Source organism: Erinaceus europaeus, chromosome X (genome assembly GCF_950295315.1).
Source record: "Erinaceus europaeus chromosome X, mEriEur2.1, whole genome shotgun sequence".
In the NCBI taxonomy this organism is placed as follows: domain Eukaryota; kingdom Metazoa; phylum Chordata; class Mammalia; order Eulipotyphla; family Erinaceidae; genus Erinaceus; species Erinaceus europaeus.
The window spans coordinates 56,406,173-56,423,328 of record NC_080185.1 but is presented as its reverse complement, the minus strand read 5'-3'; the positions used below and the strand labels follow the sequence as shown (position 1 = coordinate 56,423,328).

The 17,156-nt window shown below is 41.0% G+C and overlaps 1 protein-coding gene across 1 annotated transcript in view; it reads left to right on the top strand.

The window, feature by feature from the left end:
* The first annotated feature begins 950 nt into the window (after window positions 1–950).
* LOC132535870 (ribose-phosphate pyrophosphokinase 1-like) overlaps window positions 951–17,156 on the top strand; it is a 28,055-nt gene continuing 11,849 nt past the window's right edge. The window contains exons 1-4 of the mRNA XM_060183375.1: window positions 951–1,178; window positions 12,256–12,439; window positions 13,235–13,333; window positions 14,648–14,772. Of these exons, the coding sequence (XP_060039358.1) occupies window positions 1,057–1,178; window positions 12,256–12,439; window positions 13,235–13,333; window positions 14,648–14,772 (530 nt within the window). The 5' untranslated portion in view covers window positions 951–1,056. The remainder of the gene's footprint in view (window positions 1,179–12,255; window positions 12,440–13,234; window positions 13,334–14,647; window positions 14,773–17,156) is intronic.

Here is a 17,156-nt window from a genome sequence, read left to right as displayed (position 1 = left end):
ACCAGTTTCTGTGAGAGAGAGCATATGTTCACACGTATCCCTAAACTACTGCAAAATATATGTCTGAAAGCAGAAGTGCACTAGAGTTTGCAGTGAGTACCCCCCTAACATTTCCTCTCCACTATTCCAGGCTTTGGGCCCATGATTGCTCAACAATTTGTTTGGCTTTGTATGTTAACTCTCTTTTTTCAGTCACCAGGTTCCAGATGTCATCAGGATGCTCACCAGGCTTCCCTGGACTGAAGACCCCACCAATGTGTCCTGGAGCTCTGCTTCCCCAGAGACCCACCCTACTAGGGAAAGAGAGAGGCAGACTGGGAGTATGGACCCACCAGTCAATGCCCATGTTCAGCGAGGAAGCAATTACAGAAGCCAGACCTTCCACCCTCTGCAAACCACAATGACCCTGGGTCCATGCTCCCAGAGGGATAGAGAATGGGAAAGCTATCAGGGGAGGGGGTGGGAAATGGAGATTGGGTGGTGGGAATTGTATGGAATTGTACCCCTCCTACCCTATGGTTTTGTAAATTAATCCTTTCTTAAATAAAAAAATAAAAATAAAAATAAAACAAAAGAAAAAGGGAAAGGAAAGAAACTGTAGACTCGAGTCAGTCTTAACTTTCACGTTCTGGGAGGGAAAAAGAAGAAGAAGAAGCAGCATGGCCAACTTCCCAGCTACTGGGAAAGATCAAGCCATACTTCCCACATAGATCCCTCCACCCGCATGGTAATGCCTATGGTCGACTTTACAACCCAACTTCTTGGTATCATCCACCCTCAAACCCTCCAAGCCAATATTTGTGAGAGTCAGGAGGAGTTACCGCGAGAAACCGCCCCTCGCAACATGTCAACCAATCATAGTGTGAACATGTGTCCTCCCCCCAACCCTGACCCCGCCTGCTCGGCGCCAGGCAATTAGGGCCGCGCGCCCGGCGGGAATGTAATATGGCGGAGTAGCGATCCAAGGCAGTTAGTACAGAATCTCAGGGGTGACTTCGGCTCACGTCTCCTCAGCGTAAAGTGCTGAGCGAGGAGTGTTTGGGGTACTTGGCCAGGATGCCGAACATCAAAATCTTCAGTGGTAGCTCCCACCAGGACTTGTCCCAGAAAATTGCCGACCGCCTGGGCCTGGAGCTCGGCAAGGTGGTGACTAAGAAATTCAGCAACCAGGAGACCTGGTAAGGGCGACGTCGGGACCCCGACTAACCTCATCTGCCGCGGCGGGACGGGGCTTGGACAGCAAAGGGCAGGGGGATGGGCCTGCCGCGGGATTTCACAGGGCCCTGGGCAGAGGCGGGGGAGCAGAGCAGGAAGGGACTGCTGTCTGGCGCGTGTGCCCCACGGGCTCTTTCCGTCATTATTATTACTATTTTCTCTTGCTTGAGGGTCACGTTCTCACCTTTGCAGTGGGGCAGTGTCCAGATGGAGCATGAGGGCCAAGCTGCGGATTTTGGATTTTTGAATTCAGGATAGTGGGTTACAAGGACCCGACGCGGCGATTGCGGCTGCACTGAGCGGCATGAGAGCAGAGAGAGCTTAGCTGGGGTCCTGCAGACACGTGGCTTTGTCGTTTCACTGTTGAGCCACCCAGGCCGGGCTGGCTTGCCTTTAGCTTTGGAGCCAGCTTGCATGGAAGATCCTACAGCTTACCTATTCCTCTCTGTTGTTTCTCCTGGAGTCTGGGAAACAGCTTTTGCATTCGGAACGGTTTTCAGTCGGGTTTGATGTTAAGAGAACCTGACATTCTTTTAAATTTTTTTAAAATTTATTTCTTTATTGGGGAATTAATGTTTTACATTCAACAGTAAATACAATAGTTTGTACATGCATAACATTCCCCAGTTTCCCATTTAACAATACAACCCCCACTATGTCATTTATCATCCTTCATGGACCTGTATTCTCCGCACCCACCCACCCCAGAGTCTTTTACTTGGGTGCAATTTGCCAATTCCATTTCGGGAACCTGACATTCTGTACTGAGGGCGCCAAAACTATTAGCAAACAACTACCCCTAGATTGGCGTGTGTCGATTTTTCACATCTTTCGAATCGGAGCCAGACTTAAATTTAGTCGATTGGATAACGTGATGCATTAAACTCTGCATCCCCATGGCCAGCATCTCGGTTGGAGCCGTCTAGAAAGTCTTAGGGAACCTGAATTCTGAAATCGTTGATCTTCCTCTGTGCTGCTGCTGCTGCTGGTACAGATAATAATACAAAAGCTTATTTTTCAGCAGAATCAGAGCTGTATGAGGGTATTTAGGAAGCTATTATTGTATTTTTTTCTCTTCTTATTTATTTATCGCTTTTTTTTTTTTTTTTTTTTTAGGCCAGAGCACTGTTCAGCTCTGGTTTATGGTGGTATGGGAGATTGAACCTGGGACTCTGGAATCTCAGGCATGAGAGTCTGTTTGCATAACCATTATGCTATCTACCCACCCGCCCTGTATCTTTGTATCTTAAGATAACTGAGGAAAGATAATGGAGTGAAAGGCTGCATCCCACAGTGCATTGCAACTTTTTTTTTTTTTAATTGCCCTGTGGGTAATGCTTGCTTCCTCCCTCACTCTCAGTCCCTATTTCCTCTCCTCGTGCACCTTGGGGCCATCTTACAGATAACTTAGCTGCCTGCTCTTTTTGATACCCCTTTCACTCCAACTGTAGACTTTTCTAGTTCTACAGTGCTCTCACACCCTGTTGATCAAATCAGAGCAGTGTCCACAATCTTATAGTCATCTATTAAGGGGAAAGTTTACAACAAACAGAAACACCAGTACTTCCATTAGTGAAGATTCCTTTTAACATCTTTTCCCAAATATTTTTCTTTCTTTGGTTAGCCTGCCAAACTTTAGCTCTCCTTGTACTTTTTCAACTCTGCTGATCAAAAACCATTCACCCGAAGTAGACAGCTTACTTCTGGATCTTTTATTGTGTTAATGATTTTGATGGGAATGCTACTGCAAAGATGGATGCCTACAGTAACCAGGCAATACCTAAATGGAAAGAGGCTAATTGAGCTGTTGTCTTAAGTTTTGACTGCACCATTAGGACTCTCGGACCATCATGAAACCAAAGCAGAGCCAGCAGATTTTGCAAGTGACAATATAGTTGAGGGGCAAGAGTAATTTTTATCGAAAGGGATCCCATCCACCCAGAGGTGATTCCAGTATTATGAAATCCTCCTATGCTTCTAGAAAAAAAAATCAGATTATTTCCTTTTTAACTCTCCCTCCTTTTTATAATGCAACACAGTGTCCTAATAGACTTCTGAGATTAGGCCTGAAAACATTGAATATTAAACTCAATGTGGAGTTTTGCTGACTGGTTAGGTTTCCTTTTTTATGGCTTAATCATTAGCTTTTGGGTTCCTTGGATGTTCAGAAATCGTCAGTGACAATGCCATTGGACACTAACCCACCCACACTCCTCCAATCACCCACAACTGTGACTTTTCTGTGCTGCAGAAATGGTCCTTGCTGTCCCTTCTTGCTCTCAAAGGGTGATGTGGGCCATCAAATGGGATCTGAAGAGCCAACCCATCCTCAGATAAGAAAGCTTTTATTTTAATATTTTATTTATTTATTAATTAGAAGGGTGGGAGGGGAGAAAGAAAGAACCAGACATCACTCTGGCACTTGTGCTGCTGCTGGGATTGAACTCTGGACCTATGCTTGAGAGTCCCAACATTGTATCTACTGCATCAGCTCCCAGACCACAAACTTGCTACCATGCTATGGGAACTATACATATGGCTGTATCTCACAGAAATATGTATAGGAAGGATCTTACAAACTTCAGGCTTATTGCTAGAAAAGCAAATTTGAATCCTTAAACTTTCTTTCACTTGATAACCTGATTTACAAAGGATTGTCTGCCCATATAGCTCCCCTGGGGATTAAGTAGGATAAAGTTCTTCTTTTTTGTTTGTTTGTTTTGTTTTTAGAAAAGGTATATTTATTACAAAATGTTAGGTACTAAAGCTAGAAATATATAAATCCAGGTCAGAATATATTAAAATACACACATACCCCTCTTTGCAAAGGTATTAGAGGTTAAATTAGACAGATACTTAAATAAAATAAAGTACATTTTTATTTAACTGTATCAGTGTAGTGTCATTTTTAAAATTACAGTTGAAAAGGGTAGCTGTCTTCAAAGTCAAACTTAACCAATGCAGTTTTCTAAGACTGCCCAATATGAAGCCACCATGCTGGCTCAGATGGGAAATTTCAGTCATGCCATTGAAGCCTATATGTTAGAAGTCTCTAGTCAATCACCTGGAATATGAACACAGAATAGTCAGGCGTACATAAAGGGCTATATAAGGATAAAGTTCTTAGAACATTATTCTGGATGGGGTTAGATAACATAATGGCTATGCAGAAACTCTGTTATGGCCTGAGGCTCCGAAGTCCCAGGTTCAATCCCCCGCACTACCATAAGCCAGAGCTGGGCAGTGCTCTGGTAAAAAGAAAAAAAAATTACTCCGCATAATAAATTTTAAGAAACAGTGGTGGTGGTGATGTTGTTACATGGAATTGGGAAATTACAGAAGATGGGAGAAAAGAGACCTCATATAACTCCACTACCTGACATAAACACTTCACATTTTACTTATAACTTCACGGATGGTTATACATATTTGATTATTTAATTTGTCTAGTTTTACCAAAGCACTGCTTAGCACTAGCTTATGGTTGCCTGGGGAATTGAACCTGGAACTTGAGAGCCTCTTTGCATAACCATTATGCTGCTATCTACCCCCCACCCATGGCTGTGCATATTTGTATGTGTGTGTTTCTATACTTCTTTTTTTTTTAAAAAAGAGAGTTTTAGGCATGTTGTTTGTAGCTTTCATCACTCTGTGATGCATTCTGAATAGCTTCTCCCCTTAATATTTAGTCTATACGATTTTAAATAACTATGCTCTTTATGATTTTTAATTTCAAATGATCTCTCTTATCTCCAGCTTTCATGTTATATGAAAACGTTGGGACATAACTCTGCCCATTTATTGTGATTTCCTTGGGATAAATATACTCAGAAAAGCAAGGCAGTGCCTTGAATTAAATGTCCCACAGTGTATCATATGCATTTTTCTTTCTTTTTCTTTTTTATATTTATTTGTTCCCTTTTGTTGCCCTTATTATTTTTACTGTTGTAGTCGTTGGATAGGACAGAGAGAAATGGTGAGAGGAAGGGAAGACAGAGAGGGGGCGAGAAAGACACTTGCAGACCTGCTTCACCACTCGTGAAGCAACTCCCCTGCAGGTGGGGAGCCGGGGGCTGGAACCGGGATCCTTACAGGGGTCCTTGCCCTTTGCACCACGTGCACTTAATGCGTTGTGTTACCGCCTGAATCCTGCTTTTTTTTTTTTTAATATTAATCCATAAGAGCAATTCACATGATACAGAACACCACTTTATGCATATATGTATGGAAATTGATTCAGCAACTTCAGACATACAAGTCCAACATTCTACCAGTTGAGCCATTTCTAAGCCACAAAACTGCCTTATTTTCATTACATTAAGATTACTCTTTTTTTTTTTTTTGCCCCTAGGGTTATTACTGGGGCTTCTTCTTCTTCTAGCTTTTGCCCTTCTTCCTTAGCCAGTCAACAACATCAGGTTGAGCCTGATGTAAAGTTTCGAGACCTCCTTTGAATCTGGAGAGGTGGCAGTCGTTGACTATGTGGGTCATAGTCTGTCTGTAGCTGCAGGGGCAGTTCGGTTCGTCTCTGGCTCCCCAGCGATGGAACATAGCAGCTCACCGGCTGTGGCCTGTTCCATAGCGATTGAGGAGGGCCCAATCATAACGTGCTAGGTCAAAGCCGGGTTGACGCTTGCAGGGGTCTGTGTTGAGGTGTTTGTTCTTTACCTCAGCTGACTGCCAACTCTGTTTCCAAGAGACTGGAACAGAGAAGTTCAGTGTAGGCATAGGGGACCAGATTGGGTGACGAGACGTCAAGCGTCGGACAGGGTGGGCGAAGATATCCGCATATATTAATTAGCAGGTCCGTTCGAGGGAGACTGGGGCTCATTGGTGGTTATGGTCTCACTACAAATCCATTCCTCCTAGTGGCACTTTCTCCCCCCCCCCCATTTTATTGGATAGGACAGAAGTTGAGAAGGAAGGGAAAGAGAGGGAGAGAGAGAGCACCTGAAGACCTGCTTTACCACTCATGAAGCATTCCCGATGCAGGTGAGGAGTGGGGGCTCATAAGCTGGTCCTTAAGTAGAGTGCTGTGTGCTTCACTGGGTGTTCCACTACCAGCCCTCCCCCCTCTCCAGTTAAATGACTTTTCAAAGTTATTAGAAGCATATCCTGTCATTACATCTTCCTAGTCCTAAATGTGATTGTGGTAAATGATCATATCTACCAACAGTTGTTGTAACAACCCACACACAGGGGTTCTAGTGATTCTGTTGGAGGATGAACTAATTATGTTTTTAACAATTTCTCAAAACTTGTGATTCTTAAAGGAATTATGCCTTCTAAAACTATATATTTAAAAAGTGGTCTGATGTTTAAATTGACAGTGATCATTTTACTTTAGATTTAATGTCTCCGGGAGTTGGGCAGTAGTGCAGTAGGTTAAGCGCATGTGGCGCAAAGCACAAGGACTGGCGTAAGGATCCCGGTTCAAGCCCTCGGCTCCTCACCTGCAGGGGAGTCGCTTCACAGGCCATGAAGCGGGTCTGTAGGTGTCTGTCTTTCTCTCCCCCTCTCTGTCCTCTCCTCCTCTCTCCATTTCTCTCTGTCCTATCCAGCGACAACGACATAAATAACTACAACAATAAAACAAGGGCAACAAAAGGAAATAAATATTTAAAAAATCAAAGAGTGGTCTGAGAGGTGGCATAGTGGATAAGACATTGGACTCTCAAGGATGAGGTCCCGAGTTCAATCCCCAGCAGCACATGTATCAGAGTGATGTCTGGTTCTTTCTCTCCTATCTTTCTCATAAATAACTAAAGTTTTTAAAAAGAATGTGTTGATTCGGTAGAGGGATAGAGAATGGGAAAGCTACTGGGGAGGGTATGGGATATGGAGATTGGGTGGCGGGAATTGTGTGGAGTTGTATCCCCCCATCCTATGGTTTTGTTAATGTCTCCTTGCTTAAATAAATAAATAAATAAATAAATAAATAAAAGTATTAATGCCTCACCTACTTTCAGGTGAGGATTTCATGATAATCACAGGTACAAGAGGTTCATTAAGTAGATACATCAGATACCATATAGAACAAAGAACTATAGTTATTGTGCCAAGAATTTGGCATAAAATGATTGCTGGGGTTTAGTGCTACTTTACCTGTATCCCTTGGTTGTCTGGCAGCCAGAGGAAAAAAGGCTTATGCAATGGCTTATGTAGTTATAATTTTCATAAAGCTGTTTAAGACGTAACATTTCTAAGAATTTTGTGAGCCTTAGGGCAACAAAAGTGGGAAAAAAATAAATCTTTTTAAAAAAAGATTTATGAAAGAGAAAGAGGTCAAACATCCTTTCATGAACAGCCAGAGATCATACCCGAGGTCTCGCTTGCCAGCCTTGTGCTCTACTCGCTAAGCCATCGCCTAGGCAAAAAAAAAAAAAAAAAAAGAATTTTGTGAGCAGCATTCCTTAAATAATGAGTACTGGGGGGTCGGGCGGTGGTGCAGCAGGTTAAGCACACAAGGAGCAAAGCAAAAGGACCAGTGTAAGGATCCTGGTTCAAACCCCTGGCTCCCCACCTGCTGCGGAGTCGCTTCACAAGCGGTGAAGCGGGTCTGCGGGTGTCTAGCTTTCTCTCCCTCTCTTTGTCTTCCGTTTCTCTCCATTTCTCTGTCCTATCTAACAATGATGACAACAATAAAACAGCAAGGACAACAAAAGGGAATAAAAAGATAAATATTAAAAAAAAATAGTACCATAATGAAGAATGTCAGTGACTACACAAGTATTTTAAAAAAATATTTATTTATTTATTCCCTATTGTTGCCCTTGTTGTTTTATTGTTGTAGTTATTGTTGTAGTTATTAATGTCGTCGTTGTTAGAGAGGACAGAGAGAAATGGAGAGAGGAGGGGAAGGCAGAGAGGGGAAGAGAAAGATCGACACCTGCAGACCTGTTTCACCACCTATGAAGTGACTCCCCTGCAGGTGGGGAGCCAGGGGCTCGAACCAGAATCCTTACTCCAGTCCTTGTGCTTTGTGCCACCTGTACACAGGTATTTTCTATACTGACTGATGAGGCATTTGTAAAAAGAGAGAGAAGCTACCATATGTTGATAAGTATGTTTTCTGGTTTTGCTTGATAAATAAGGAAGCCAATACTGTCTTCAGATCAGCTTGTCAAACTGCTAGGCTCTAACTCTTAATCAAACCTCACTCTGGGTAAGTAAATGATTGGGGGGGGGCACATATGGTATTCTGTGATCTTGACTGAAACAAGAACTTCCAATACCATGTGTAAGAGATGTGGTTGACTTTTTATTTGAAATGGTGGACGTTATTGTGAGTGAGCGTATCTCACTTGGGTTCTAACCCAGGAGAACTTAACATTTCAGTCAAGGAAGAGGGAGTTATTGGGCAAACTTAAAACTTTTCCCACTTTTTGAAGTTGCTCAGATCTGGCAGTATTTGGTCAGGACCCCAGAATTGTGTACCATAAAACGTAGAAGGGGCTCTTCTAGCACGAAATCTGTACGTAGTGGTAGTAAAGGAGGTATGAGAAGCCCCACTAGAAGACACTAGCTTTCTCTGCCAGCCTCTATGGGTGACTTGGAGGTGTTATTTAGTCCTGTCTGTTTACCTTTTAAGACATTTTAATTGGATATTTGTCCCAATATATTTCACATATTATAATTTAAGCATGTACTCAACATAAAATGAAGCTTTTTCCTTTTTGAGATTTTATTTCTTAATGAGAAACATAGGAGGAGAAAGAACCAGACATCACCCTGGTACATGTGCTGCCAGGGATTGAACTCAGGACCTCATGCCTGAGAGTCCGATGTTGTATCCACTGTGCCGCCTCCTGCACCACACTTTTTCCTTTTTTAATTGTACCGCCTTCATGATAAGTTATGTGTATAGCACATGTCATTTTTTTGTTTGTTTTGTTTTTTAGGGCTTCCTTTCATTTCTTTCTTTTTCTTTCTTTTTTTTTTTTTTGGATAGGACAGAGAGAAATGGAAAGAGGAGGGGAAGACAAGAGAGGGAGAGAGAAAGACAGACACCTGCAGACCTGCTTCACTGCCTGTGAAGCGACTCCCCTGCAGCTGGGGAGCCTGGAGCTTGTACTGGGATCCTTAGGCCGCTCCTTGTGCTTTGCGCCATGTGCGCTTAACCGCCTGCACTGCCGCCCTGACTCCCTTCGTTTTTATTTTTATGATGAGAGGGAAAGGGAGACAGATACCTGCTGCACTTCACTATTCGTGAAGCTTCCCTCCTGCAGGTGGGGATTGAGGGCTTGAACTCAGGTCCTACGTGTTGCTTCTGTTAAGATTTTTAGGTCACTTTTAGTAAGGTGGATAGGGTCAATACATAGATTGGAGATCTAAGAAATGAAAGAGCTTTAGGAAGAGCAGTCCAGGTAGCGGGAAAAAGTGTGAACTTTTGAAATGAAATGGGGTGTATTTGAGGAAAATAAAGGGAGACAGTGTGACTGCACGGTAAATTAAGAAGAGACTATTTCAAGAGGAGCTATATCTCAAAACTAAAAATAAGACTTTTAATGTCTTCACAGTTCTGAAGCTATGAAGTTGATTTGATAAGTCTTCGAGAGGTCTATCAGTTTTATTTATTTGCACTCCATCCCTAAAACCAACTTTTTTGTTTCATTGATTTTTGTCTCGTTTGAAGTTGCATCAGTTTCTGCTCTTAGAGTTATTTACTGTTGTTCTTGCTAAGTTTTATTTATGTTTAAAATTTTTATTATCTTTATTTATTGGATAGAGACAGCCATAAATCAAGAGGGAAGGGGGTGATAGAGAGGGAGAGAGACAGGGAGACACGGAGACAGCTGCAGCACAGCTTCACCACTTGCAAAGCTTTCCCCCTACAGGCGGGGACCAGGGACTCGAACCCAGGTCCTTGAGCATTGTAATACGTTTGCTCAACCAGGTGTGCCACCACCCGGCCCCGCTAAGTTTTATTTTTGTTTATTTACTTTTATTATAAGAGTACTGCTTAGAGTGTGGTCCAGGGGGATGGCGCAGTGGATAGGACATTGGATTCTCAACCATGAGGTCCTGAGTTCGATCCCCAGCAGCACATGTACCAGAGTGATGTCTGGTTCTTTCTCTCCTCCTGTCTTTCTAATGAAAAATAAATTCTTTAAAATAAGTAAGTAAGTAAGTAAGTAAATAAATAGTTCTGTGTTGATGTATCAGGCAAGAAGAGTCTGCTTATACAACCATCAGCTATCTACTCCACCCAGCTATTGGTACAATAAGTGACATACAAATGGTCAACATTTATGACAGGTATTGTCAATATAGCATATAGAGAAATCTCATTACAGAATAGTGGTGTTTGACTCTTTTTTTCTTTTTCTTTATTTTTTTATTTTTATTTTTATTTATTTATTGGACAGACAGCCAGTAATCGATCGGGAAGGGGGCTGATAAGTGAGAGAGAGAGAGAGAGAGAGAGAGCAACGAGAGATGCCTGCAGCCCTGCTTCACCACTCGTGAAGCTTTCTTTCTGCAGGTGGGGACTAGGAACCCCAGGACCTTGAACCCAGGACCATGTACATTTTTTTTTGTCAGTGATTTTTATTGGAATAGATGAAGGACCTTGTACATTGTAACATGTGCATTCAACCAGGTGCGCCACCACCCGGCCCCAGCTTTCTTTCTTTCTTTCTTTCTTTCTTTCTTTCTTTCTTTCTTTCTTTCTTTCTTTCTTTCCTTTCTTTCTTTCTTTCTTTCTTTCTCCCTCTCTCTCTCTCTCTCTCTCTCTCTCTCTCTCTCTCTTTCTTTCTTTTTTAAACTAGAGCACTGCTCGGCTCTGGTTTACGGTGGTGCGGAGGATTGAAACTGTGACTTTGAAGCTTCAGGGATGAGAGTCTCTTTGCATCACCATTATGCCATCTGCCCCCACCCTGTGTTTGGAGCTTTTTAAAAAAATATTTTGTTACAGGAGTCAGGTGGTAGCGCTGCGGATTAAGTGCAGGTGGCGCAAAGCACAAGGACCCCCCCTTAAGGATCCTGGTATGAGCCCCCGGCTCCCCACCTGTACGGGAGTCGCTTCACAAGCGGTGAAGCAGGTCTGCAGGTGTCTTTCTCTCCCCCTCTCTGTCTTCCCCTCCTCTCTCCATTTCTCTCTGTCCTATCCAACAATAACAGCATCAATAACACCAACAGTAATAACAATGGCAACAAAGGAATAAATAAGTAAATATTAAAATATTAGTGTTTAAATTTTTTTTTACATATGAATCGTGAAAGTCACAACTACTATAGGAAATTTATTTTCACATGTTAAAAACCTGAATGAAATGAGAAACAGTCTGCCTGCTGGAATTTTGATCCAATTACTTATACGTTGATCTCTTTCGTGTCATGTTACATGTAAAAACAGGTAATATTTATTTTCATAGTACACGAGAATAAACTGCTTCTGGTATGGTAGACCTCCTTTAGGATCACCTAAAATTAAAAGGGTGCAATGCCCATATGTAGTTGTTACCTATTTGTAATGTATTACTGTAGAGAAGCTATACATTTTTTAAACATTTATTTATTTATTCCCCTTTTGTTGCCCTTGTTATTTTATTGTTGTAGTTATTATTGATGTCGTTGTTGTTGGAGAGGACAGAGAGAAATGGAGAGAGGAGGGGAAGACAGAGAGGGGGAGAGAAAGGCAGACACCTGCAGACTTGCTTCACCACCTGTGAAGCGACTTCCCTGCAGGTGGGGAGCCAGGGGGCTGGAACCGGGATCCTTAGGCCGGTCCTTGTGCTTTGCACCAAGTTAGCTTATCCTGCTGTGCTAACGCCGACTGACTCCCGAGAAGCTATACTTTTTTAGACCTTACTTACTGTCTGTAGAAACATCATACATGGGTGCGGTGGATAGCATTATGTTTATGCAAACAGACTGTCATGCCTGAGGCTCCAAAGTCCCAGGTTCAATCCCGCACACCATCATAAGCAAAGCAAGAGTTGAGCAGTGCTCTTGTTAAAAAAAAAGAAAGAAATAAAGAAAGAAAAGAAACATCTTACAGTACTTTATTTATTTATTGTTCTTCCTTTCCTATAATAGTGTGGAAATTGGTGAAAGTGTACGCGGAGAGGATGTCTACATTGTACAGAGTGGTTGTGGTGAAATCAATGACAATATAATGGAACTTTTGATCATGATTAATGCCTGCAAGATTGCTTCAGCCAGTCGAGTTACTGCAGTCATTCCCTGCTTCCCTTATGCCCGACAAGATAAGAAGGACAAGGTAAGACCAGTGTCTCCATTACAAATTTATAACCGGGGGAAACAGAAACACTTGCCCAAAGTCATAAACATTTCTTAGTGATTGGAATTAACACACTTTCTTAGGGTACTGCTGGTCTTCAAAAACAGTAGGCTTGTGATAGAGTCATACAGTTGTGATGTTTAATTTATTTCAGTTCTAGTTGTGACCTCTTCATAGAACTTGAAGTCTGTTTTCTAAGTACTTGGTTAAGACACACCTTATTTATGTGTTTGAACATGTGTACATTAAATCTAATAAGATTCTTTAAAAAAAAAGTTCCAGTTTTGGGGCCAAGTGGTGACGCACCTGGTTAAGTGCACATGTTACAATGTGCAAGGACCCAGGTTTGAGTCCCAGGTCCTCACCTGCGGGGGTAAGCTTCAAGACTGGTGAAGCAATGCTACAGGTGTCTCTGCCTCTCTTCCTCTCTATCCCCCCTTCCCTCTTGATTTCTGGTTGTCTCTATCCAATAAATAAATAAAGATAATAAAAAAATTAAAATTCTAGGCTTGCCTAGCAAATTGTACAGATTAAAATGTACCAGGAAAATATTTTTTGATGTTTACTAGTTGGAAAAGTGATGTTCCACTAATATTTATGGTAAATTGAGATCTACTCATTCTCAATGACCATGTTACTGTACATGATTTCCTGGTGGTGTAGTGCCTTTAAACATAGAATATACACAACAAATAAATGTTTATTGAGCAAAGCAAATGTATTGTTTCTCAAATGTGACTTTTTCTTTTTTTTTTTGCTTTCACTTACATTTAGAGCCGGGCTCCCATCTCAGCCAAGCTTGTTGCAAATATGCTGTCTGTAGCAGGCACAGATCATATCATTACCATGGACCTACATGCTTCTCAAATTCAGGTATCAGTGGAGGAGGCTAACTATGGGAATTTAGAAAAGAAAACTGCCTTGAAAACCGCTCAAATAAAATTAGAACTCTCAGTAGAATAAACACAATAGACTAGTCATAGTTCGTAGTTGTTTGGGATCAAGAGAATTTAGCTTTGCTCATTTGCTTTGTAATCTTGGGCAGAATAAATAACCCATTGGGTGTCTGATAGTTACTTATTCCCCCTCTCAGACCACAGTCATTTAACTTCTTTGGACATACACTGGTTTGTTATTTTAAGGTTTTTTAAATTTGTTTATTGGGGAATTAAATGTTTTATTTTAAGTTTTAAATAAGCTAGCAAATCCATAATAATTCATGGCTTATGACAGGTAGCTAAATGAGTTGCATCCAGCTGTTCCTTTGAATAGTCAAAGGTTTTAGATGTAAAACCAGAGCTATTAGAATCTATAGAATGCCCTTTGTATAAGGCCATTACCTTCTACATCACTTCATTAAATGCTAATGAAAGAAAATTTTGGCCGCCATAGAAGGAAATGAAGTTTTCCCAGGACCTACTTTATATAAGATGCACAGTGATTTTCCAAGAATAACCAATAATATTAGGTGAGGATTTGCAATACATTTATTTATTTATTTATTTATTTATTTATTTATTTATTTATTTTGAGAGAGTAAAGCACAATTTTTAAAAGACTTTCGAGTCACCATTTAACATTATCATTTGATTAGTTCTATATTTATACAATAGTAAAGAATTTTAGGGCAGGGGTAGATAGCAAGCATAATGGTTATGCAAAGAGACTTAAGCCTGAGGCTCCAAAGTCCCATGTTCAATCCCCTGTATCACCATTAGCCAGGTTAAGCAATGTTCTGATTAAAAAAAAAACATTATAAAAGAGGGAACAATTAGTTTGAGAACCTCAACATAACTCAAACAACTGGTATTTGAACATAGATCTTCTGACTTCTAGTCTCTTCTTCTCTCTGAACATTTACTATATTCTCCACTAATTTTTGTGCAATTTATGTATCTCCACACTAGTCAGCTTTTGCTTCTGCCAGCCCACCATTTAGTGGCATGAGGCAGTAAATATTGCTGAGGCAGTTCTGGTCTCAGCTGAACCCAGATGTTTTTCCCTAAGAATTTGTATGTTTTGGTCAGTGCTCTGTTGCACAGCTCAGACTGAGGACTTCATTTTGCAATCTTCTACACAGGGAATGCCTTCTAATCCGTTTGAATGTTGCAGTAAGGTATTCTTTGAACTAGCCGCTATTTTTATACATGGAAGAGGACAGTGAAACAACTCACCTTGCTTCTCCAGGGCTTTTTTGATATCCCAGTGGACAATTTGTACGCAGAACCAGCTGTTCTGAAGTGGATACGAGAGAACATCTCCGAGTGGCGGAATTGCACCATTGTCTCACCTGATGCAGGTGGTGCCAAGAGGTAATGGATGAAAACATTCCCAGTGTACTTCGAAAACCTTTTAGACAACTAGATCAGAAAGTGATGTTTCTCTTTTACACAGGTGACATTTTTTAAGTACTTAGAATGGATATACCAGCTGCTGAGAATAGAAACAATGCTTATTTATTTGCCTGAATCACTTCCTGATGAAGCAGATGATAGCAGAGAAGCATCCCTAAATGGTTATGATGCTATGGGCTTTGACCGTAACCCAATAGTTATTTTGCACTGCAAAGGTATTAATACTGTTATAAAGTTGTTGGGGATGGTTGGAAATTTGGTTTTCTAATAAGTGGCTTATTACTGAATCACTTGTTAGTGGACAAATACGATTTTACACACCTATAATGCTGTTGGCTAAATCATTTTAATTCTGGGATTGAACTATGAAGCGGGTAGAAAAATAATGCCTGGATAATTTTACTTAAACCTAAGATCTTAAGGACAAACTGATTGCCAGGGACAATCACAGTTTGAAAGCTCACATGGCTCTTGATTTCCTTAGTAGATCACTCATTAGTAATGCATTCAAAATATCACACAGGTTTTGTTGAGGGAAATGAAGAGCTAAAACTGAGATCATTAGGAAAAGCTAATTCAGACCCTTCTCAAAGTTACTCAAATCTTCAGTGACTGTTTCTCAACAACCCCATTATATCAGTAATTCAGAACTTATTGAGCATTTGTTTTATTACCCAGCCAGATGTATGGCTTTGTGAGTTCCATGTAATCACTAGTTACTATCAGTGATGGGGTAAAGGTCACACCTCATCATTATATGTCAGTACACCACCAGTTCGCCATTTCCTTCCCAATCTTCTGTCACTTAGAGGCAACATTCCCCCAATAACTCACTCTTCTTCTTCTTCTTCTTCAACTTTTTTTTTTTTTTTACCTGAGCACTGATCAGCTCTGGCTTATGGTGGTGCAGGGGATTGAATATGGAACTTTGGAGCCTCAGGCATGAGTCTCTTTGCATAACCATTATGCTATCTGCCCCCACCCCACTTCCTCCCTCAGATAACTTTCTTCCTCCTTAGTGATAGGAGATCCACAGAGAGAGGCTAAAGGTTTGTCCACACTTGCTCTTCCATTTTTTTCTTTTAATTTTTAAAATTATCTTCATTTATTTATTTATTGGATAGAGACAGCCAGAAATTGAGAGGAGGAGGGAAGCTAGAGAGGGAGACAGAAAGACACCTGCAGACCCGCTTCACCACTCACAAAGCTTTCCGCCTGCAGGTGGGGACCAGGGGTTCAAACTCGGGTCCTTGGGCACTGTAACATGTGCGCTCAACCAGGTGCACCACCAACCGACCCCCCCTTTTTTAAGATCCCCTTCAGTTCTTTGGATATTGTAGGAGAAAGCAAGATTTCATCTTCTCTTAAAAGTTAAGTAGTATTCCAGTGTTAAGTAGTATTCCAGTGTTATGATGACAAGTCCTCTGTCTATTCACTTTTGGGTAGATAATCTTAGTACATAAGGATCCCGTTTTCTCCACCACCTCCAGCATTTCTGTGGCTTTTTTTAAATGGACATCAATGTAAAGCTTCTAAAGTAATTCATCAGTCTACCATCCATGATTTTGATATCCATAGATTCAGTTCAGTCAGCAATGGTCGAGAAATAGTATGTATGATAAGACATTTTGAGGGGAAAATAACATTAATATGTTTGTTATGCCACAGAGCTGTGGTTATTTTAATTTGTTATTCATTATTATTAATATCTTACTGTGCCTAGTCTATAAATTAAACCTTATCATAGATGTGTGTGTATATATATTTACTACAGGTAAAGAGGTGACTACTGCATTAGTAAAATAACCAGGCATCACATTTAAAAATACAGTAAGTTTGTATTATTGCAGAATGTAATGTTGATCCAAGATCGAGGAATCTACCAATATAATCAATGACGGCCAAAAAAAAATCCATGGAGAATTTTCTATTTTCCAGAGATATTGAAAAATTATGGAAAGAGTCCAACATCCATTCATTTTTTCCCTATCATTTTATTGGGGGGGGGTCAAATGGTTTACAGTGCAGTTATTGACACATGGGTACCATTTCTCATCTCCCATGATAAATGTCTGTAAAACACTCTCACCCCCAAGGTAAGTCCTTTTTCACGATCATGCACCAGGACCTCAAAGCCCCTCCCCCCCAGCTTCCTCTCTTCCATCCTTCCCCAGAGTCCTTTGCTTTGATGCAATATGCTAACACTAGTCCAAGTTTGACTTTGTGTTTCCTTTTCTGGTATTGTGTCCTTTTGAATGTAGGCCTTCACAGAGTTGTATTGATTTGGATATCCCTGATAAGTGATGAGCATTTTAAAAAAATATTTATTGTTTTTCCCTTTT